At 37.6% G+C, this 18,005-nt stretch overlaps 1 protein-coding gene across 1 annotated transcript in view; it reads left to right on the top strand.

Moving 5' to 3' along the window:
• Positions 1 to 18,005, top strand: part of HIBADH (3-hydroxyisobutyrate dehydrogenase) — a 103,072-nt gene that overhangs the window by 16,228 nt on the left and 68,839 nt on the right. The window contains exons 3-4 of the mRNA XM_056118614.1: positions 1,867 to 1,976; positions 4,467 to 4,588. Of these exons, the coding sequence (XP_055974589.1) occupies positions 1,867 to 1,976; positions 4,467 to 4,588 (232 nt within the window). The remainder of the gene's footprint in view (positions 1 to 1,866; positions 1,977 to 4,466; positions 4,589 to 18,005) is intronic.

The raw sequence follows: 18,005 nt of genomic DNA, 5'->3' as shown, positions 1-18,005 counted from the left end.
TGCCAGCTTGTGGCTGGAAGAAGCTTGGAGGTGTGAAGTATCGTTAGATCTGTAAGCTAATTGCAAGAACCCACAAGGGCATCTCTCAAGGAGTGCTATGGAAGAGACTCCCATCCCAAGGGAGTGACTAGCATGGATTCTTTGACCTTGGGGCTGGCTGAATTCCCTGCAAGGTATAGAGATGGTGGCTGCAGGAAGGCCAGGCACTGAAAGATGTGCCTTGTGCTTTGCATTTATTTCTTCATTTAAGTGCGATGAACAGCTGGGATCATGTAACCTAAACTCTCCATTTGAGCCAGGAGCAGAGACTTATGATGTTTATAGTTCTTCCTTTTCTTATCTTCTCATCTTACTGAGCTGTATTTTTCTTGAGCAGATTTGAACTGCTTGCTTCATTTTGAATCTCAGTATTTACTTGGGGGCTTTCTTTTAGCTTAGGGATTTCTTTGTCATTGGATGGAAATGTCATTTGATGTAGAATTACGCATCAAAATGATACACATGTTGAGTTTGCCAGATTGTAGATTCTAATTTGCTGAGTGACTTTTAAAATGAAACTTTTGAAAGGGAAAATTTTTTGGTTTTGTTTTAGGGCCTGTTTTAGATTATCATTTACTACCCCATTACCACACAGAATGCTCAGACGCTTGATTGTCTGAAATTATGAAGTATGGCGTCTGATACTGCTTTATATTTAAAATTTATTTATGTAGGATTTGATCCAGAAGCTGGGAGTCTCTTAGGGGTCATTGAAGTGTAATTCCTTTTAGCTCATGCTGTTGGGCTTACTCAGTTTGCTGCTGCTCTTCCACTCAAGTGCCGATTTTGCTTTCTGTTCTTGAAATTCTTCCTGTCCCTTCCGTTTCCTGGGAGCAAGCATGCCATTCTGTGCAGACGTATTCTGAGATTTCCCTGGTAGTTTGTGGTCCTTTTAAAGGAATTTTTGTGACAGTTGGGCTGATGGGCTGATGGATTATTTCTGTTAGCGACTGAGTCCAAGAATAAACTCCAGGTTTTCCTAATCTGTTTTTGTTTGTTTGTTTTGGGGGGGGGAGACTGTGTAGTCTTCCAGATATTTGAGAGGGAGCAGCAGTGTGGGGTGAAGGAGAATAAGGGCATGCATTTCCTTAAGGAGGGAAGCCCTTCCCTTCACAGTGATGGTGACCACCTGGAAAGCGGAAATGGGGATAAAATGAGATCCTCTTGAAGCCTGTCTTTATGTCTGTCTTGTATAGAGCATTTTCTCACAGCTCCTGGTCTTTGTGGTGGTATTCAATGGCACTGCTGCAATCTTTTCTGTTCTAAACCAGTCTTGCTTATATATGATACTCACCCTCCCACCCGGAAGTAGAGATTGGAGGATAGTGGTGATCAAGGCTTGAGAATTTGTGAGGACGTTTTTGCTGCTGATCAAGTTGGTGGTGAATCCCAAGTTGGTGATGAATCTTGCAGTTTGGCTATCAGTCAAATTGTATCAGAATGTTTTTTTCTTCATCAAAGCATCTACAAAAAAAAAATCCTGTGATTTAAGAATAATCCAAGTAGTAGAAATCCATGGGAAGCTTGCTGGTTCCCAGGACCGTTGGGTTTTGCCCTTTCCCCCCAACTTACTTCGCACTTTTTAAAATAAACAGTAGATTTGAGTTCATAGAAGCTTTACATCTATGTGTGTGTGTGTGTGTGTGTGTGTGTTTGTGTATAAGGAATGGACTCTTTCTTGTAGGCAATAAACTTAGATTTTTGTTGCTTGGAAACAATTAATGTTTTCACAGTCCCTGTTCTCATCATAAAAAGCGGCCTCTCCTTGTGCTCTAGAAACTGCTCACATTGAATTTAAGTAATGTGCCTTTACAATTTTTTTTAAAGGTAGTGTCTTCCCCAGCAGATGTAGCTGAAAAAGCTGACAGAATTATTACCATGTTGCCCACCAGTATGAATGCAATAGAAGTTTATTCTGGAGAAAACGGAATTCTAAAGTAGGTATCTCTCAATTGTAGAATTTTTGTTGTTGTTGTTACCAAAGTTCATGCATTTCACACTTGTTAGAACTGCATGGAAATTACATTTAACATTTGTCAATGTTATGTTCTATCAATTTATGTCCTATCCATGTCATGTCATCATAAGTGGATGATGTGGTTTCTCTCTCTTTGTAAGGGATTAATTTATTTTTTTTTTCACTGAAGTCAAGTATGTGACTTTTGTGAATCAATTTTGTTTGATTTCTTTTACCTCTATTAACTCTTGTGTTAAACATGTACTTTTTTTGATATCATGTTTAAGAAACTCTTAAACTGTACCACTGTTACAAGCATAATTTTAATATGGTTTACAGAAATTTAGACAAAGAGTTCGATAAAGAATAAAACTAAGTGCTGGAAAAGAACACCATTATTTAACACTTAAGATATAACAAAAAAGTTATTGTATGTCCTCTGGGTTAGTACATCCATAGTAAAAACTATTGAGAAGTTGAAATTAAGGGTTAGTATAGGTCTTTAAAGTATTATTTGGAACAGAGTTTGCTACCAGTGCCTATCTGCTCTGGCTGATGGGTGCTGATTGACAAACCCTGTGGTTATGTTAGAAAGACAATAGTTGATTCCCAACATGGTTTTCTGTTCTTACTGGTTGCCACTCCTGACTTGGTTATTGAATTTCAGCAAAGAGAACAAACTGATAGGCCCTGTAGACATGTGAGGGCCTTTTAAAAAAAGGTATTTCATTTTATGAAGCAGTAATTCATAAAATTGGAGGTTTGGAATATTGAACTACTTTCAAAAACTAACTCGGCAGCAAGACATTTGGATATTAGGCAGAAAACTGATAAGATAAATGTTTACATTTCAGGGAAGGTTGAAAGACACTCCTTTTGGGCCGTGCTCTGAGATGCCACTGTGTGTGTGGTCCAAGGCAGCCCTGCTGTCTCAGTCCCTCGCCTGCTCGATTATGGCCTTGCTTTACTGCGCAAGGAAGAGTTACTAAAAACTCATGTGGAGACACAATTCTGTGTTTAATAATATCCTTTGCTAAGCAGTGTGGTGGTCAGCTACCAAAACAGTTTTATGCAGAATGAGCTCTAAAACAATTTGGCTTTACGTTGAGCTATAATTTGCTTCCCATAGGTGGGTCTTTATTTTCTGCTGGGTTGGGATCTTTTCCTACATTCATTTTATGTGTAAGTTTTGAGACACAGTGAAATGGACTTACCATTTATTTTAATACATAGATCTTAAAACAGTAGTACCACAGAAAACTGGTAAAATTAATTCTTATTTTTTAGGTCAAAGTAAGTCAGACTATATAGAGGTGGTCTACAGTAGAATTTGCTATTTGTTTTCTGTGGAATTTGGCCAGACATTGCATCTGACCTAGATCAAGTCATTTGTCTAGAATAGTTTAGAGCATTTCATGTGCTCTAGTTTTCTGTAGAAAGATTTTTCTTTAAAAAGAAAATTTTTTTATCAGTGATTTTCTATTTTTCCCTGTCCCTTTCCCTCTATTTTTATATCTATTCAATTCCAATTTTCCACTAATAATCACAGCTAAATGTCCTTTGGGTTAGTTTATCGATAGTAAGAACTTTGGGAAATTTGAATTTAGTGGTAGTCTTTAAGTTGGATAATATAGGTTGTGTTTTGCTGGCCAGTGAAGATAGGCACATATCATAGATATGAGAACTATGTAGGCACACATTTTGCCTCTATAATGCAAACAAAGATAGTTTACTTTGAGAATGTTACTTAAAAATGGATGTAAAATATATATGAAGAGAATGCTTGCCTCCTTCATCACTGTATGTATATAAATTTATTGAAAAGAGCAAAACACTTTGAGATTTTCTTATTCATTCCATTATTTCCTTTCTGTTCCATTATTTTCTTTCTGTTTGTTTGATGTTTTACTTTTCTTTAAACAGGTCTAGTTAACAGAAAAGAACATGTCACCTGAGGCAAATTGCTAGAATTCACAGAATTCAGTTGCATAATCTACCCAGTGGAAGTACATGGATATGTGACATTTTCAATGTGGCTTGTTAAAGACAAATAAATTACTTTTTAAAAGGATCCAACTACTTTAAAAACAAAAATTTAAATCCTACCAAATAGCCTATTAACTTTAAAAAAGTTAATAGGTGTCTTAAATTTCTTACATCTTAGCTTAGTTATTATTAGTGCGTACTTCACCTGAAACTGGAATTTATACAATGTACTTTATGAGACTGTTTTGGTTTGTTTAAAAGAGTTTAGGTTTACTTTGAAGTGTAGTTGATCTGAAAATGAATTTGATTTTGAACCAGTTCTAATAATGTTTTAAATACTAACCCAAGACCTCCTTGGTATCTGCAGCTTTAGAGGATTCTGATGTCTAGGTGATTGCATGAAATCTTTTTATTAAGAGTTGTAATCTATATTTAAAACCATAAAGCTATAGTTTTAAAACTATATTTTTATTGATTTACTTAGAAAGGTGAAGAAAGGCTCACTGTTAATAGATTCCAGTACTATTGATCCTGCAGTTTCAAAAGAATTGGCCAAGGAAGTTGAGAAAATGGGAGCAGTTTTCATGGATGCGCCCGTGTCTGGTGGTAAGTGACTAAAACATGCATACCAGTTCCTGTTTGTCAGAGTAGCAGTTAATAGTTTTGTGGGACCCTGAATAATATTCAGTTATTTTTAGAGCTCTTCAGGATTCTCAGTTCCTGTAGTAAAAATAAAAACAAAACAAAGTTAACATCATTAAGTACTTTCAAGAGACAACGTTTATTCTCAATTCAGATAAAAGTATGTTACCCTTTGAAGAGTTGTTGGTTTTTGGTTCAGAATGCTGTGGGCCTGAGTAGATCAGTTGTCATGTAGATTAACCTTTTCATAACTGCTTAAAGAAGTAAATGATGTTGTAATTATAATAGAAATCCAAAGTGGTAAAAAGAATAAATACTGCACAACAGAAAGATTAGGTGCAAACAATTTACAGATAAATATCACGTGAGTTTATAGGAGAAGATTGTGTCAAATTTTGTGTAAACAAAACTTTCTAGATAGTAGAAAAGAAGTGCTTCACATCTTCATGCTGTAGGGCCTGTATAACTGTGATGCTTAAACCAGACAGAAAAACATTATGAGCAAAAAATTATAAGCCTGTGTCAGTCTAAATGTAGAAGGAAAACCTTTAAAAAGGCATAATAAGTTTTAAAAATGATGGTAGGTAAGAAATATATAGAATATAAGCTACTTCTTAGCACACATAAGTTTCAATAAATATTAACTATTATTTTAAAAATAGTATACTATCAAATTAAATCCAGCCATACAAAAGAGATCAAATGTTGCAGTTGGGTTCGGTTTATCACACACACACACACACACACACACACACACACACACACACATTCACAGATGACTGAATACTAGAAAGTCTAATATACTTTGAAATGCAAATACTTTTTACCACATAAACATACTTAAAATTATGTGATCATTTCAATAAGAGGACAAGAGGACTCATTAATAAAATTCTAAATGTTTATTGTATCAAATATTAGTAGAAGTATGTGTATCTGGAGTGTTTTAAATGACAGGATTATACAGGTATTTTCCAGATGTCTAAATTTTCCAAAAATAATGTGTAATTAGATACCATATATGGAGTGTGGGGATGGTATAAGGGTTTTGATTATCAAAAACCAATAAGCAGTTTCAAACTTGGTCTGACTAGCTTTTCTTTTTTATTAATAGAATAGAATTCATAAAATATGTCTGGGTGTTTCTGATACTATCATTTGATAATGAAACATTACCAGTGTTTTGTTTGTTTTTGTTTTGTTTTTGAGTCACACCTGGCAGTGGTTGGTGGATATTTCTTTCACCTTGATGCTCAAAGAACCAGACAAGGCTGAGGGTCAGACTTAGGACTGCCATGTCCATGCTTAATTAACCCTTAACTCTTCCACCACCTCTCTTTGGCTGCCAGTTTGATTTTTAATGCTATTGACTGGTGTGTGTGTGTTGGGGGCAGTGGGGTGGGGGGAGGACTTTTGGTCAGACCTTGCACTACTGCAGGGGGGATCATGTCAGGGACTGAACTGTGGTCTGTCACCTGCTAGCCAAGTGCCTTATTCCCTATACTAAGTCTCTAGTCCATAATGTTATTTTAGATTTGAAAGTATTGTCTTATTCTGAGAAAACTGAAATCACTTCTCACTAAGCTATTTTTGGCTTTACAAAAGTTTGAGAATACAAAAATAGACCTGAATCTTAACCTGTATTATATATGGAAAGCTTTGTGGTTGTGTTTGTGTTTATTGACAGACAAATGATCATTATGAGATTGGTTAGTGCCCTGTGTTGTCAGAAGCTTTTATTTATCTTGTGATTATTACTTTTACATTTTTAATATGTAAAAGGTCAATTAAAAACAGCTCTACCTTTTTACTTAAAAGAGAAAACTTTCCATGTGTTTTTGGATAAAATTAAAGAGATCTGGGAAAATGATTTATATACCCAAGGTGGGTCCATAATTTTTAGAGGTTCTGTGTTAATACTTTTAAAATTTTAAAAGCTGGAGATAATTTTTGAATAAAACTTAAACAATTCCTTTAATTTCCCTTTTTTCTCCCTCTCATTTTTTCTTATTTCAGATTATTAAAAATGCATTAACATGAATTTATAGAGAGATATGAACAGACACAATACTATTCTGAAAAATGTTAATAGGAGCATTCTTTATTCTGTGGTTAGTATTTTAATAAAGGGTTATCCTAATGCAGATGAATTAATATTTTATAGACATTTGAGCACGTGATTGGTTTCTCAAGTCTAGACTTTTCCTCTGCTTTGTATTGACTATTAATCTGGGGGAGTAAAATGTAAAGAACCTTTACTGTGTCACTTTCTTCCCACTAGACCAGCCCATGGAGTGACAGATAGAAGGTTTTCCCTGGTTTTTATTTTGGTATTTATTAGACCAGAAGTTCCCAAACTTACTTGGCCGACCATTCCCTTATCAGAAGAAAAAAATCAGCACCCTCCTAGAATCACTCCTCCCTCCCTCCCTCCCTCCCTTTCTTCCTTCCTGTTTCTTTTTCTTTTTCTTCTCTTTCTTGGACCACACCAGCAGTGCCCTGGTATTTCTCCTGGCTCTGCACTCAGAGATCATTCTTGGCAGGGCTCAGGGGTCCATATAGGATGCCGGGGTTGGAAACCAGGTTATCACATGCAAGGCAAGAACCTTCCTGCTGTAATATCTCTCTGGCTCCCACCTTCTTGGGATAGATAAACAGAAAGTATCTCCTAGTTGTATCCAAGATTACTGCTACTCTAGGTTGTTCCATTATCTCCACCCCATGGGATGGTATTGCCTACTCTGGTCAACAAAGTGTAGACCCGTAGTATCATACTATCTCTTGCTGTTCTGTGCATTATCCTCATTATGGTCACGGTCACGGTCCTCCCGTTGTTCATCGATTTGCTCGAGCGGGCCCAGTAACGTCTACATCGTGAGACTTACAAATAGTACAATTTTATTTAAGTTCTCTATCACTTAAAAGATGCTGAACTGTTACTATTATCCCAAAACCTTTATACTTGTATAGTTTTATTCTCTCTGTGTGTGTATATATACACATTCACACATATACACACACACTCTACACACTGATAGAGACTGTACTAGAATCAGACAGGATTAATACCCTGCATTTTATAGCTCATTCCGTTGATTTTCTTTATGGTTTAACCATTATGTTTTTATTTCTAATCCATAGTTTATTTTCCATGATAAGGACATTAAAGAAATAAAGTCATAATGAATGTTTCTGTGACTTATTTTTCTACGTGGTGCTACACTCCTAATTGTCATCTATATTATACATACAGCTGTGGGTCAATTCAGTGCCTCTGGGAGACAGCAGTTGCCTTTTCTCTGCCCTTCAGGGGGTGGTGCTGAGGGGCAGGGCTGTGCCAAGTGGAGCATGGCACCACCCTGGTGATGCCCAGGAACTGCCAGGGCACACACCGCAGTGTTGTAGGGGGTTAGAATAGGGCTCCTCACAAGCAGGGCCTGTGCTCTACCCCTTGAGCTACATTTGTGGCTCCTGACTATTCCATTCTTACATGCCATGGATGTGGTTTAGATTCTTTCTTTCACCCTAGAAGATAGTTGGTCTTCATAGATGTTTCAAATTTTGGCTTGGCTTCAACTGGAGAAACAACCCTGTGAGGCTGACAGCAGAGTGATAATATTCCCATCTTATCAAGGATGGGAGTGATACCTAGAAATAGTAACTTCTCTCACACTGTCGTTTGGTGGAGTTGGACTGTGTTGGAAGTCAGTATGTTCTTTGTTTCACGTTCTTTTACATGTTATTTTCTACGAAGTTCTAATTTGTTCTAAGAAAAAAATAGATTCCTAGCAGAATACTGTCCTTTAAATGACAAAATCATTCTCTGATTTCACTCACACATGGGACTTGAAGTAGCAGGGTTGCGACAGAGGGCCAAAGTCAGCACAATGGAGAATGGATGTACACAATTGCATTGATGTGGAGGGGGTTGAGAGACTCTTTGTGGGAGAGAGGTGGGTGCACTGGTGATGGGTGTGATGTTGGAATTGTGTATGTAGAAGACCATCATTAGCAGTATTGTAAATCGCAGAACTGTAATCAGTTAAAAATAAAATATAAAATTATTCTCAGTATTTAAAGCTAATTATAAATGTGGTCTCTTATCACAGTAATGGCCCTTAGTGATCCACATCCTTCTGTCCTCATACCATGTGTCCCTTCCCTGCACTGACTTTAGACTGTCTGAATGGCTTTGCCGGGTGGTAGGTTCACAAGTGTTACCCAGGGAGAGGCTTCGAGGCCCTTGGACCTGTGAGTTTTGCCCTATTTGGCCTGCTGGAAACTTGTCTGCAGGCTGCATGGTGGAGCATGTGGGCTGGCCTGCTGGCAATGTATGCTGACCACTGAGCCTATGAGTGAGACCGTCTTGACACTGCTGCTCTAGTCTCCCGTTTCTAGGTACCTGTAGCCGCTCGTCTCACCGCAGAACTGACCAGTAGATGCTGCCTAGGGAAGCTTCGTTCAAATTGCGTACCCACAGAATTGTGAACCTGTAAAGCCACTACTGTCACTGTCACTGCCCTCCCATTGTTTATCAGTTTGCTCGAGCAGGCCAGTAACGTCTCCATTGTGACACTTGTTACTGTGTTTTGGTATATCGAATTCGTCATGGGTAGCTTGCAAGGCTTTGCCGTGCGGGCATGATACTCTCAGTAGCTTGCTGGGCTCTCCGAGGGGGTGGAGGAATCGAATTGGGGTTGTCCGAGTTGGCCGAGTGCAAGGCAAACGCCTTACCTGCTGTGCTATTGCTCCAGCCCAAAGCCACTGCATTTTGAAATATTAGGTAGCAAGAGACACCTGAGGAAGTCAATATGGTTGATATTTCTGTAATGCTGTAGAAGTGTTCATTACTTACTATGTCAATCTGTGTGCTCTCTGTGCTTTTTCAGTGTGTTAGAGATCCTTTCTGAAGGAGAACTGATGTAACGTATTAGTATAAAGGCCAAATGTAATGTCGAAGTAGATGAAGTTTTATTATGATACCAATCCAGTAAGTAGTCATATTTGCTGTGATGGCACAAGTCTTTTTCTTTTTATAAAGGAGAATGTTTGATTAAGGATTACCCAAGTAACTATCATGGTGAACTGCTGTGTTAGCTCTACTTACAGATCTAGTCAAGTATTTTGGTGAAATCTAAGACATTTTACGGGGTTTCCAAGGACTGCTGCAGGTAAACAACATGCTTATTCTTGCAGACTTAAGGTTGAGTTCTGGAGAGTGAGTCCTGGGGACAAGGTGCTCGTCCGGCATGTGGTTGACCCCATTTGTTTCCCAGCACTGCCTCTGTTTCCCAAGCACTACCAGAAGTGAGCTCTGAGCACTGCCAGGTGTGGCCCCAAGACAGAACAAAACAAAAGAACTGAGTCCTTGGATGGCTTCTCTGGGGATCTGTCATTTAATCATTTTAAGCCGAGAACTGAGTGTGCAGGTTTGGTGTTCAGTGGAGGGACTGCTTTGTAAGGGCTGTGAGGCACAAGCTAGTGCAGCAGGCTTATCTTTGTGTCACCACGACTTTGGCAAGTTCGTTCAGAGTTTGCTAAATTGAATCCTTGGGAAATCGACTCCCATATTCTAATACTGTGTCTTTATTTAAGAGTGGTTATCAAAGGGAAACTAAGTGGGTTTTATGTGAATCACCTGTGGCCTGGCCTTAATCACACCTGATGAAAGTTGTAATCTTATTTAAGGTCAGTGTTGCTCAGGACCTGTGGGTTTTTTTTTTTTTCTCTCCCAGTGTGGGGAAGGTCAGCTAGCAGGGAGTTGGTTCCAGTTTTATTTTGCTCTCTTGTACAATAAATGCTAGATGTAAAGCAAATGAAAAACTATTGTTTGCGACTAATGACCAAATGCTGTTTAGTCTGCTCGAAGGCATAATTATAGCACTTCACTATGCTTGAATAATTGGAGAATAAATTCACTGATTGCCTAATATATCTGTAGATTTGCACAGAGACCTTGGGTTGAAGTGACTCAGAAGTGGCGTTTGTAGTTAGCTCAAGGCTCTTTGTGCTGGCAGGCTTAACTGTACTGCGCCAGTCAGGAATTAATGACTGAATTAAATACATGAATGTGTATGATTGTGTTTGTATAATAGTGCCCTACCAGGAAAGCAAATTTATTTATTTATTTATTTAACTATTTTATGGCCATGCCCACGGTGCTCAGGAGTTATTCCTGATGGGTTTAGGGGACCATATGGAGTTCTTGGGGATTGAACCTGGAACTACTTCGAGCAAGGCATGCAAACACCTCTCCTTGGTAAGCTGCTTACAAACTGCTTCTTGCCCAGGAAAGCAAACTTTATTCTCTAATTGACTGGGTTAAATTTTAGTAATTTGTTTGAGTTATTCTTAGAATTTCGGGTAGTTAAGCAGAAAACCTAATAGTTTTTTCCCTTAAAACATTAGACTCTCATTGAAATGTCAGTGTCAGTAATGTCTACTGATTTTCCACTCAATCTGTATCTAATTTATGGTAAAAGGACCACAAAAATAAAAATTAATTATATCTTGGCACCTAATACTATTATAGTTGAGGGCCTCTTGGTATTTCTATTAAACATTTCTTAGTTTTATAACTTGGTAAATTATATTTGGCTTCTGACTGAAGCATTGTAATTTCTATTCGAAAGCAAATTCTTTATTAAAATTCATAAAGCTGAGTTTTCCTTGGTTTACAATGTGTGGAAGGGGAAGGACTGTCATAGTAGATCTTTAAGTGCTCTTATAGGCTTTTAGATTACAGAGTAAAATTGTGTTCTAAGATTTCACTCTGACCTCAGAAAGTTTTTTTTCAACGTTTTGTGATACATAGGTTTAGCTTGATTAAGAATGTTCATTTTGTGGGTTCTTCCCTTTGAGAAATTGTATTGGTGTGGTGATGTTTATTTCTTGAATTATCAACTTATTTATATTTTTAAAAATTATTTCTGGCATTGACTCTTTAATGAAAGACTTGATTTCTTCTATCTTGAAAAATATGGGGCCAGAGCAGTTGTACAATGGATCAGGTGCTGGCCTTGTATGTGGGTTGTGGGTTCGTCCCTGGCACCCCACTTGATAACCCTGAGTGCAGAGCCAGGAGTAAGCCCTGAGCACTGCCTAGTGTGGTGGTGCCAAAGCCAATTATATGTGTGTGTATGTGTGTGTGTGTGTGTGTGTGTGTGTGTATCACCTTTTATCTGATTTGGTATAAAGCTTTAGTAGCTCAGGTAATTAAACTTTTCTTTCTTCTTTTTTGGTTTTTGGGCCACACCAGGCGGTGCTCAGGGCTTACTCTTGGCATAGCATTCAGGAATCATTCCTGGTTAGCTTGAGGGACCATATGGGATGCTGCAGTTTGAAACCAGGTCGGCCACATGCAAGGCCAGTGCCCTACCTCCAGCTCCTCTTTGTATTTGCTTAACAGACAAAGTTATTCCCGAATCGACACACTCATTTGTTAGTACCAGTACACAGACATGGGTTGGTCCTATCGGCCATTTTGCCTACCCATACATAGATTTACTTATCAATCTGTGACTATTAAGTAACCTTGGTGTCTAGTGAGTGCCTTTAGCCTGGGATTTTCTTTTTTCTTTTTTTTTGGAGGGGGCATACTGAGCAGTGCTTATGGCTTAACTCCTGGCTCTGGGCTTGGGTCAATCCTGGCAGGGCTTTGGGGACCATGTGTGATGTTGGGATCAAACCCGGGTCGGCTGTGTGCAAGTCAAGTTCTTTACTCGCTGTACTACTGCTCTGACCCTGCCTGCAATTTTCTACAGTTTGCAGAAATACATTCCAAGAGTTTCTTTGAAATTACTCTTGAAGAAGTGCCCTTTAAATAAACTCTTTTTACGTTTTTTGGCAGGCCTAAGACTCTCTTACAACAGTTGTCATGGACAAGAGTCTCTGTGTAAGGTGTTAATGAGTTCTTAAAATATTTAGACACTGCTGCTGACTCACTGCCCAAGCTGACATTGTTGAGACAGCTTCAGTGATTGTGTCTTCTAAGAAAATAACGGAAATGTGGTTAAAATGCGAGGCGCTCACCCCACTCGGTTTTTGCATCATTGCTGTCATTTATTGCTAGGAATAATGATTGCTAACAGCAGCTTAAATTCTTTCTGAGAATTTACCCCCCTCTTGCAGTTTGCAGTCCCCTCACCTTCAAATCTCCAGGCCTGATTTTAATGGTGTTGCAGTTTCTAGTCAGATAACCATTACCAGGGTCGCCTTGCCAGGCTGTGTCCTGTGGTGGAGGGACACTGTTTCCTTCACATGGCTATGTTGGAAAGTGTATGGGTAAGGCAGGGGGGCGACCCAAAATAATCCCAGGGAATTTTGAAAGTCCTCTAATTGCCATTCAGGATGTAAGTCAGACTAGACGCAGTGGGTCTGGCCGCATAGTTCAGGATTGCCCAGTGGTGTTTATAGAATGATCGAGTGGATTTATCAGACACCTTTAGAGAAGCTATTACTTCTGCATACTTTCTTCTTCATTAACATCTATTAATTCCTAGCAGTGTAGAGTGAGTGCCAGGAAGCCTTGTTTAATAAGCCTTTATTTTGTTTTGCTTGTAATTCCTGGATGGCAGTGAAGAGGATGGAGAGTACAGAAGTGGAATTAAGGTTTGTCCTCATCATCGTGATCAGATCATTGTCATACTTGCTTGCACTTTTCTAAATGTCTGATTTTCTTGAAAAAAGTCATGTTAGCAGTTGAAAGTGAAATTGAATTTATGTCCTTCTCCCTTTGTATAGGTTTGACAACTGGTTTGTTTTTGCATCTCTTTGATTATCAGTTAGGAAAATTCTAAATATAATACACTTTTCATAGTATTTAAATTTACACGTTTGTCATCTTCCTGGCACTGCTTTGGCAGCTCTACCAGGAACTCACCTTTTTCTCTTGTGTGTGAAGTGATTTTCCTCTGTCCTGAAGGTAGAGAGTTTTTGTTGTGATCGTGATCTTTTTGTATTTCACTTATATCACCTTTAGTAGTAAGGACTACAGGGAAAAAGAAGTTTTCAGAAGAATCATACAAAATTTCAGATTTGGAACTGACACCTTTTTTTTAAATCGGGTTAGTGACTGTCAGGGTCACCAGATTAGCCGTTACGGTCTCTGAGACAGCATTGTTTTTAGGGAGTTTTTTTTTCCTTTTTAATAAAACATAATATGATCCCAGGTATTCACAGGCTTTTATCATTGGTTTCATTTTATTTCTCACAATTCTTATGAGAAAACTTTTTCCTGTGGCCAACATTTTTAATGTACTGTGTAGCTAAATTACAAGAGGAGAAAAATAGTCTCAGCAGACATTGAAATAGTTCATTGGTTTTTCTAGCCAAAATAGGTTTGTAAAATTTTCTGAAAGTGAAGAAGTGGATAGCAAAGAGTTTTTCTCTTTATTAATGCCATGTTTTGTTAACCCTTTACTTAAGCTATAAAATGTCTCTTGCAGCATTCCCGCCCCCCCTCCCCCACCAGATAAGCAGCCAGAGGAAGAAGACAGTTGATTTATTGTAATTGTCAAATATCTGCAAACATTCAGATAGTTAAAGAGAGTTATTTTGACATAAAAATCTTGAGTAGAGATGAGGTTTTTTTTTTCCTGTAAGACTAAATGAATTTTTAAGAAAGGAATAAAAGCAACAATTTTGAGATCTGTAATCTTTTAATAGCAAACTTTTTAAAACCGCATTTAGAAATATCTGATGGTATCTCCTGGTCTTTAATAGGAGTGTACTGTTCTATTCCTATTAGTACTCATATAAAGCCAGCAAGTGTTCATGATTGGTCATTTCCATCTTAAATCTTGCCCACAGCTCTGTTAGGAGACTATGGAGAAGCACTTGGGGTATTTCACAGTTAATGGGAATAGTGTATATTTGACCAGCAAAGTTATTTTGATAATATGTAAGGGCCAGTGGACCAGGATGTGATAAGAGAGGAAGAGAGCAGAGCCTGGAGCATGGTAGAGGATGCAAAATCACATCATCCTTTTCCTTTTTTTAGCTGGTAGTTTGGAGAAAAACTGTGAAGTCAAACTTCTTGGAATTGTTACTGCCCCAACTGGGAGTATGAACTGTATTGAACAAAATTTACATCACCTGTTAAAAAGTCAACCTAAACCTCAAGTTAATTAGTTTACATGCTTACATCACTCCTCGTGGAGGCTGGGCTGGTACAGCCTCGAAGCAGCTCTGCCAGGTGAGCTGACTGCTGCCTGTCTGGGGCTTTCAGATAATGATGAGTTTAAATTTCCTCTTAGAGCTAAGTGAGAATAAAACTGGAGGCAATAAATACTCTTGGCCAAAGCCATTAAATGAAAAAGCTGGGAATTCTCCAACTCTTGACTTAAATTGTTTGTTTATCAGCTGGCGTCTAGTCTGGAGTCAAGAGCTGGAGATTTCTATCTGTGACAGAACTTTGAAACTCTTGCAGGACACTTTCATTTCAGCTTAAGGTAACTTGAGTTTATAGCTTTGGCTTTAAAGATTACTAATGATTTACTCATTTCCTTACCATTTAACCAGAGTGGACTTTTTCCCAGGAAGGGATCTGTGTTTATTTAGGGCCTTTGTCTGCGGAGGGATTAAAAGGCAGCCCACCAGCATTGTGAACTTGATGGTAATAAAAGGTCACCAAAACACACCATAAAAACATTCTTACCATGGAATTAATTATACAGTGTAATTTTACAAAGCAGCTCCGTTACTCTATCCTCACCCCTATCACCCCTGCTTCTTCAACATTTCATCGTTCGGAATCCAAGCTTTGGTACAGTTCAGGTTTTTGAAAAATAACTGGTGTCTCGTGGTGCTTAAACACTGAAGAAACGGTCACATGCAATTAATTGCTCACCATGTTTTCTGTTTTTTGATGGAGACTAGCATTTAAACGAGGGAGCGTGTAACTTCTTTGGGAGGGGAGGAGAGGATTCAGCCGGGCTGGTTGATGTTTTCTAGAACAGCTCCTTTTCTGAACACTGAAGCTTGGCCAAGAGTTTTCTCTGCCACCAGGTGGCATCACATCCAAGCCTCCTTGTGAAAAAGGCCAGATTTTAAAATGCACTTTTTTGGTTGTTGTTTGGAGAGGTCATAATATTATTATTATTATTTTTCTCTAGATTTTACTTTAGACGTAGACTTAAAAACAACTCTAAGTATCCTGATGAAATGTCTTACAAGAACCACAAAAAAAAAATTCTGAACTCTGCAAATGTTTCCTTCTAAGTAGTTAGACTGAAATGAAAGGAAGTGTAAATGTTGGAACACTTGTGGGGGACTGCCGTTGCTCTTTTTTTCTTTTTCTTTTTTTTAAAGTAAATGAACAATTGGCTGTTGGTTATTTTTTGTTTTGTTTTACTTGTCCAAACACTGGAAAGAGGATCCTGCCTATAAAATCCCTCACAAATTTTTCCATGAACTCCCCACCCCAACTCTAATAAAAGCCTGTCAGCAGGTTTCACTGTATGGGGATTTTTAAAACGGGGGAAAGACCTGTGAAGGTGCCAGTTGGCCCTTTTCACGAGCCTCACCATGAGATTCATTAGCAGTTCATGCTTGTGTCTTAAAAGCTGTTTTTGGGAAAGTAAATTCTTGTAGTTTCCTGTACTGCTGGTTTTCAGGGAGTTTTTATAGTTTTTTGAATCAATTCATGTTAAGAAAGTGATAATGTAAATAAAAAAAGAAAAAAAGAGGCTCATTATAAATTTTATAAAAGTGGGATTTTTCCCATTAAAATACATATTACCGTTCTGCTTTTATGAACTCACATATATGTATTCATTAACTGGGTAGAAACAGTTAAATTCTTTAACGCAGGTAAATTGTCAGAATAAATAAGATCACTGTTATGGCCTATTGGTTTAAAATGTGTTGACCATGCCGAGAAATAACAGTTAATGCTTATTGTGATCATCTATCAAATTGTTTTATGAAATGGTGCCCATTTTATATTCTTGCCTCCTCGTGAGACTTCTTAATGCATGGAACCTATTAAAGAAATACATGGCATTTCTTTAACAGGTAAACGTTTTAAAGGTAACAGGTAAACCTCCCACCTTGATGTTCTTGTGTGCACACACACCCCTACCTGCACATGTGTGCACACACCCACGTCCTTTCCTTCTCCCTGTATTTTGAATGACTTGATTGGAATGTGTGTTGTATTAAAACCAAACGTTTACAGTCTTCAGTATCACAGAGAGAGAACTTGCTTTAAAAAAAAATCACAAAAATTTCACCATTGAAAGTAGTCTAAGGATAAAAGGGGCTTGTAGCATTTGACCCTGAATATTTCACTTTTAAACTTGATACATTTTAAGTCAGCCTCTTAACATTGTTGTATGCTAATATTTCTTATTTATTTAACATCAAAAAACTGGAGTGGTCTCTCTTTTTATATTGTGCCTGTATTGGAATCCCCTCCTACCATCCATGAATTGCTTCTTGGCTGATTATGTTAGAATTTCTCACTAGAGTTTTTGGAAGCGATGTGACCAATGTTTTAAAAAATAAGAAACAGCAAAGAATTTGATACAGCATTAGTAAACCACATACTTACTATTCATAATTATAATAATTACGTAAGTCTCCTGCCTGAGCATATCAGGCTTATGTAGTAAGAGTAAAGCACACACAAATCACATAACAATATGCATGCATCTAATGTCCTAAAATAATTCTTTCCATGTCATTTCTATAATAATTATTAGATGACTATTTTTGATGAAGTTGCAGAAATCTGATTTTTCTCTTAAAATTAGAAAATAACATTAGTTGCTAGGGTTGTGTAATTTAATAATGAAGCATGTAAATTTTGGCTTCCTTCATTTCAGTGGAAATAGTATTGGTGAAGAGAGTGTTGCCATGGAAACCTTGACATAGACATAAAAGGGAAGACTGTCTCAGTGGAGGAGGGAGGGCCACGTACAAAAATACTGCTGGCTTGAATATTCTGTTTTATATATATGTTGTGGGTGCAGGATTACTAGGATGAGAAGAGCTAGAAAATTGTACAGAAGTTAAAAATTAAAATTAAAACCATATGCTTAAACTTTCTGAGTTTTCAAAGATGGAAATGTGATTGTTATTTGCATAGGTTAGGCTATCCTTATATACCTTATTTTAAACTTTTTTTCCAATAGAACTGTTTAACTTGATTTTAGATAAAATATTTGAATTTCAGTGAAATTTGTTGATTGGAAAGTTGGGATTTCCACTTCTGATGTGACTTTATTGGTAAATTTTATCAAAGATAATTGTTATACTTACTATTTTTTTAGGTGTCTGAAATTTTTTTTTTTAAAAAATAAACCCCAGGAAACAAAGTGACTTTCAAACAAAAACTAACATTTAGGTTCTATGCTATTTTTAATATTAGGTAAAAAAT

Source organism: Sorex fumeus, unplaced genomic scaffold (genome assembly GCF_029834395.1).
Source record: "Sorex fumeus unplaced genomic scaffold, SorFum_2.1 ptg000037l, whole genome shotgun sequence".
NCBI classification, from domain to species: domain Eukaryota; kingdom Metazoa; phylum Chordata; class Mammalia; order Eulipotyphla; family Soricidae; genus Sorex; species Sorex fumeus.
The sequence above is the reverse complement of the archived record's forward strand: the minus strand, read 5'-3'. Positions and strand labels throughout refer to the sequence as shown.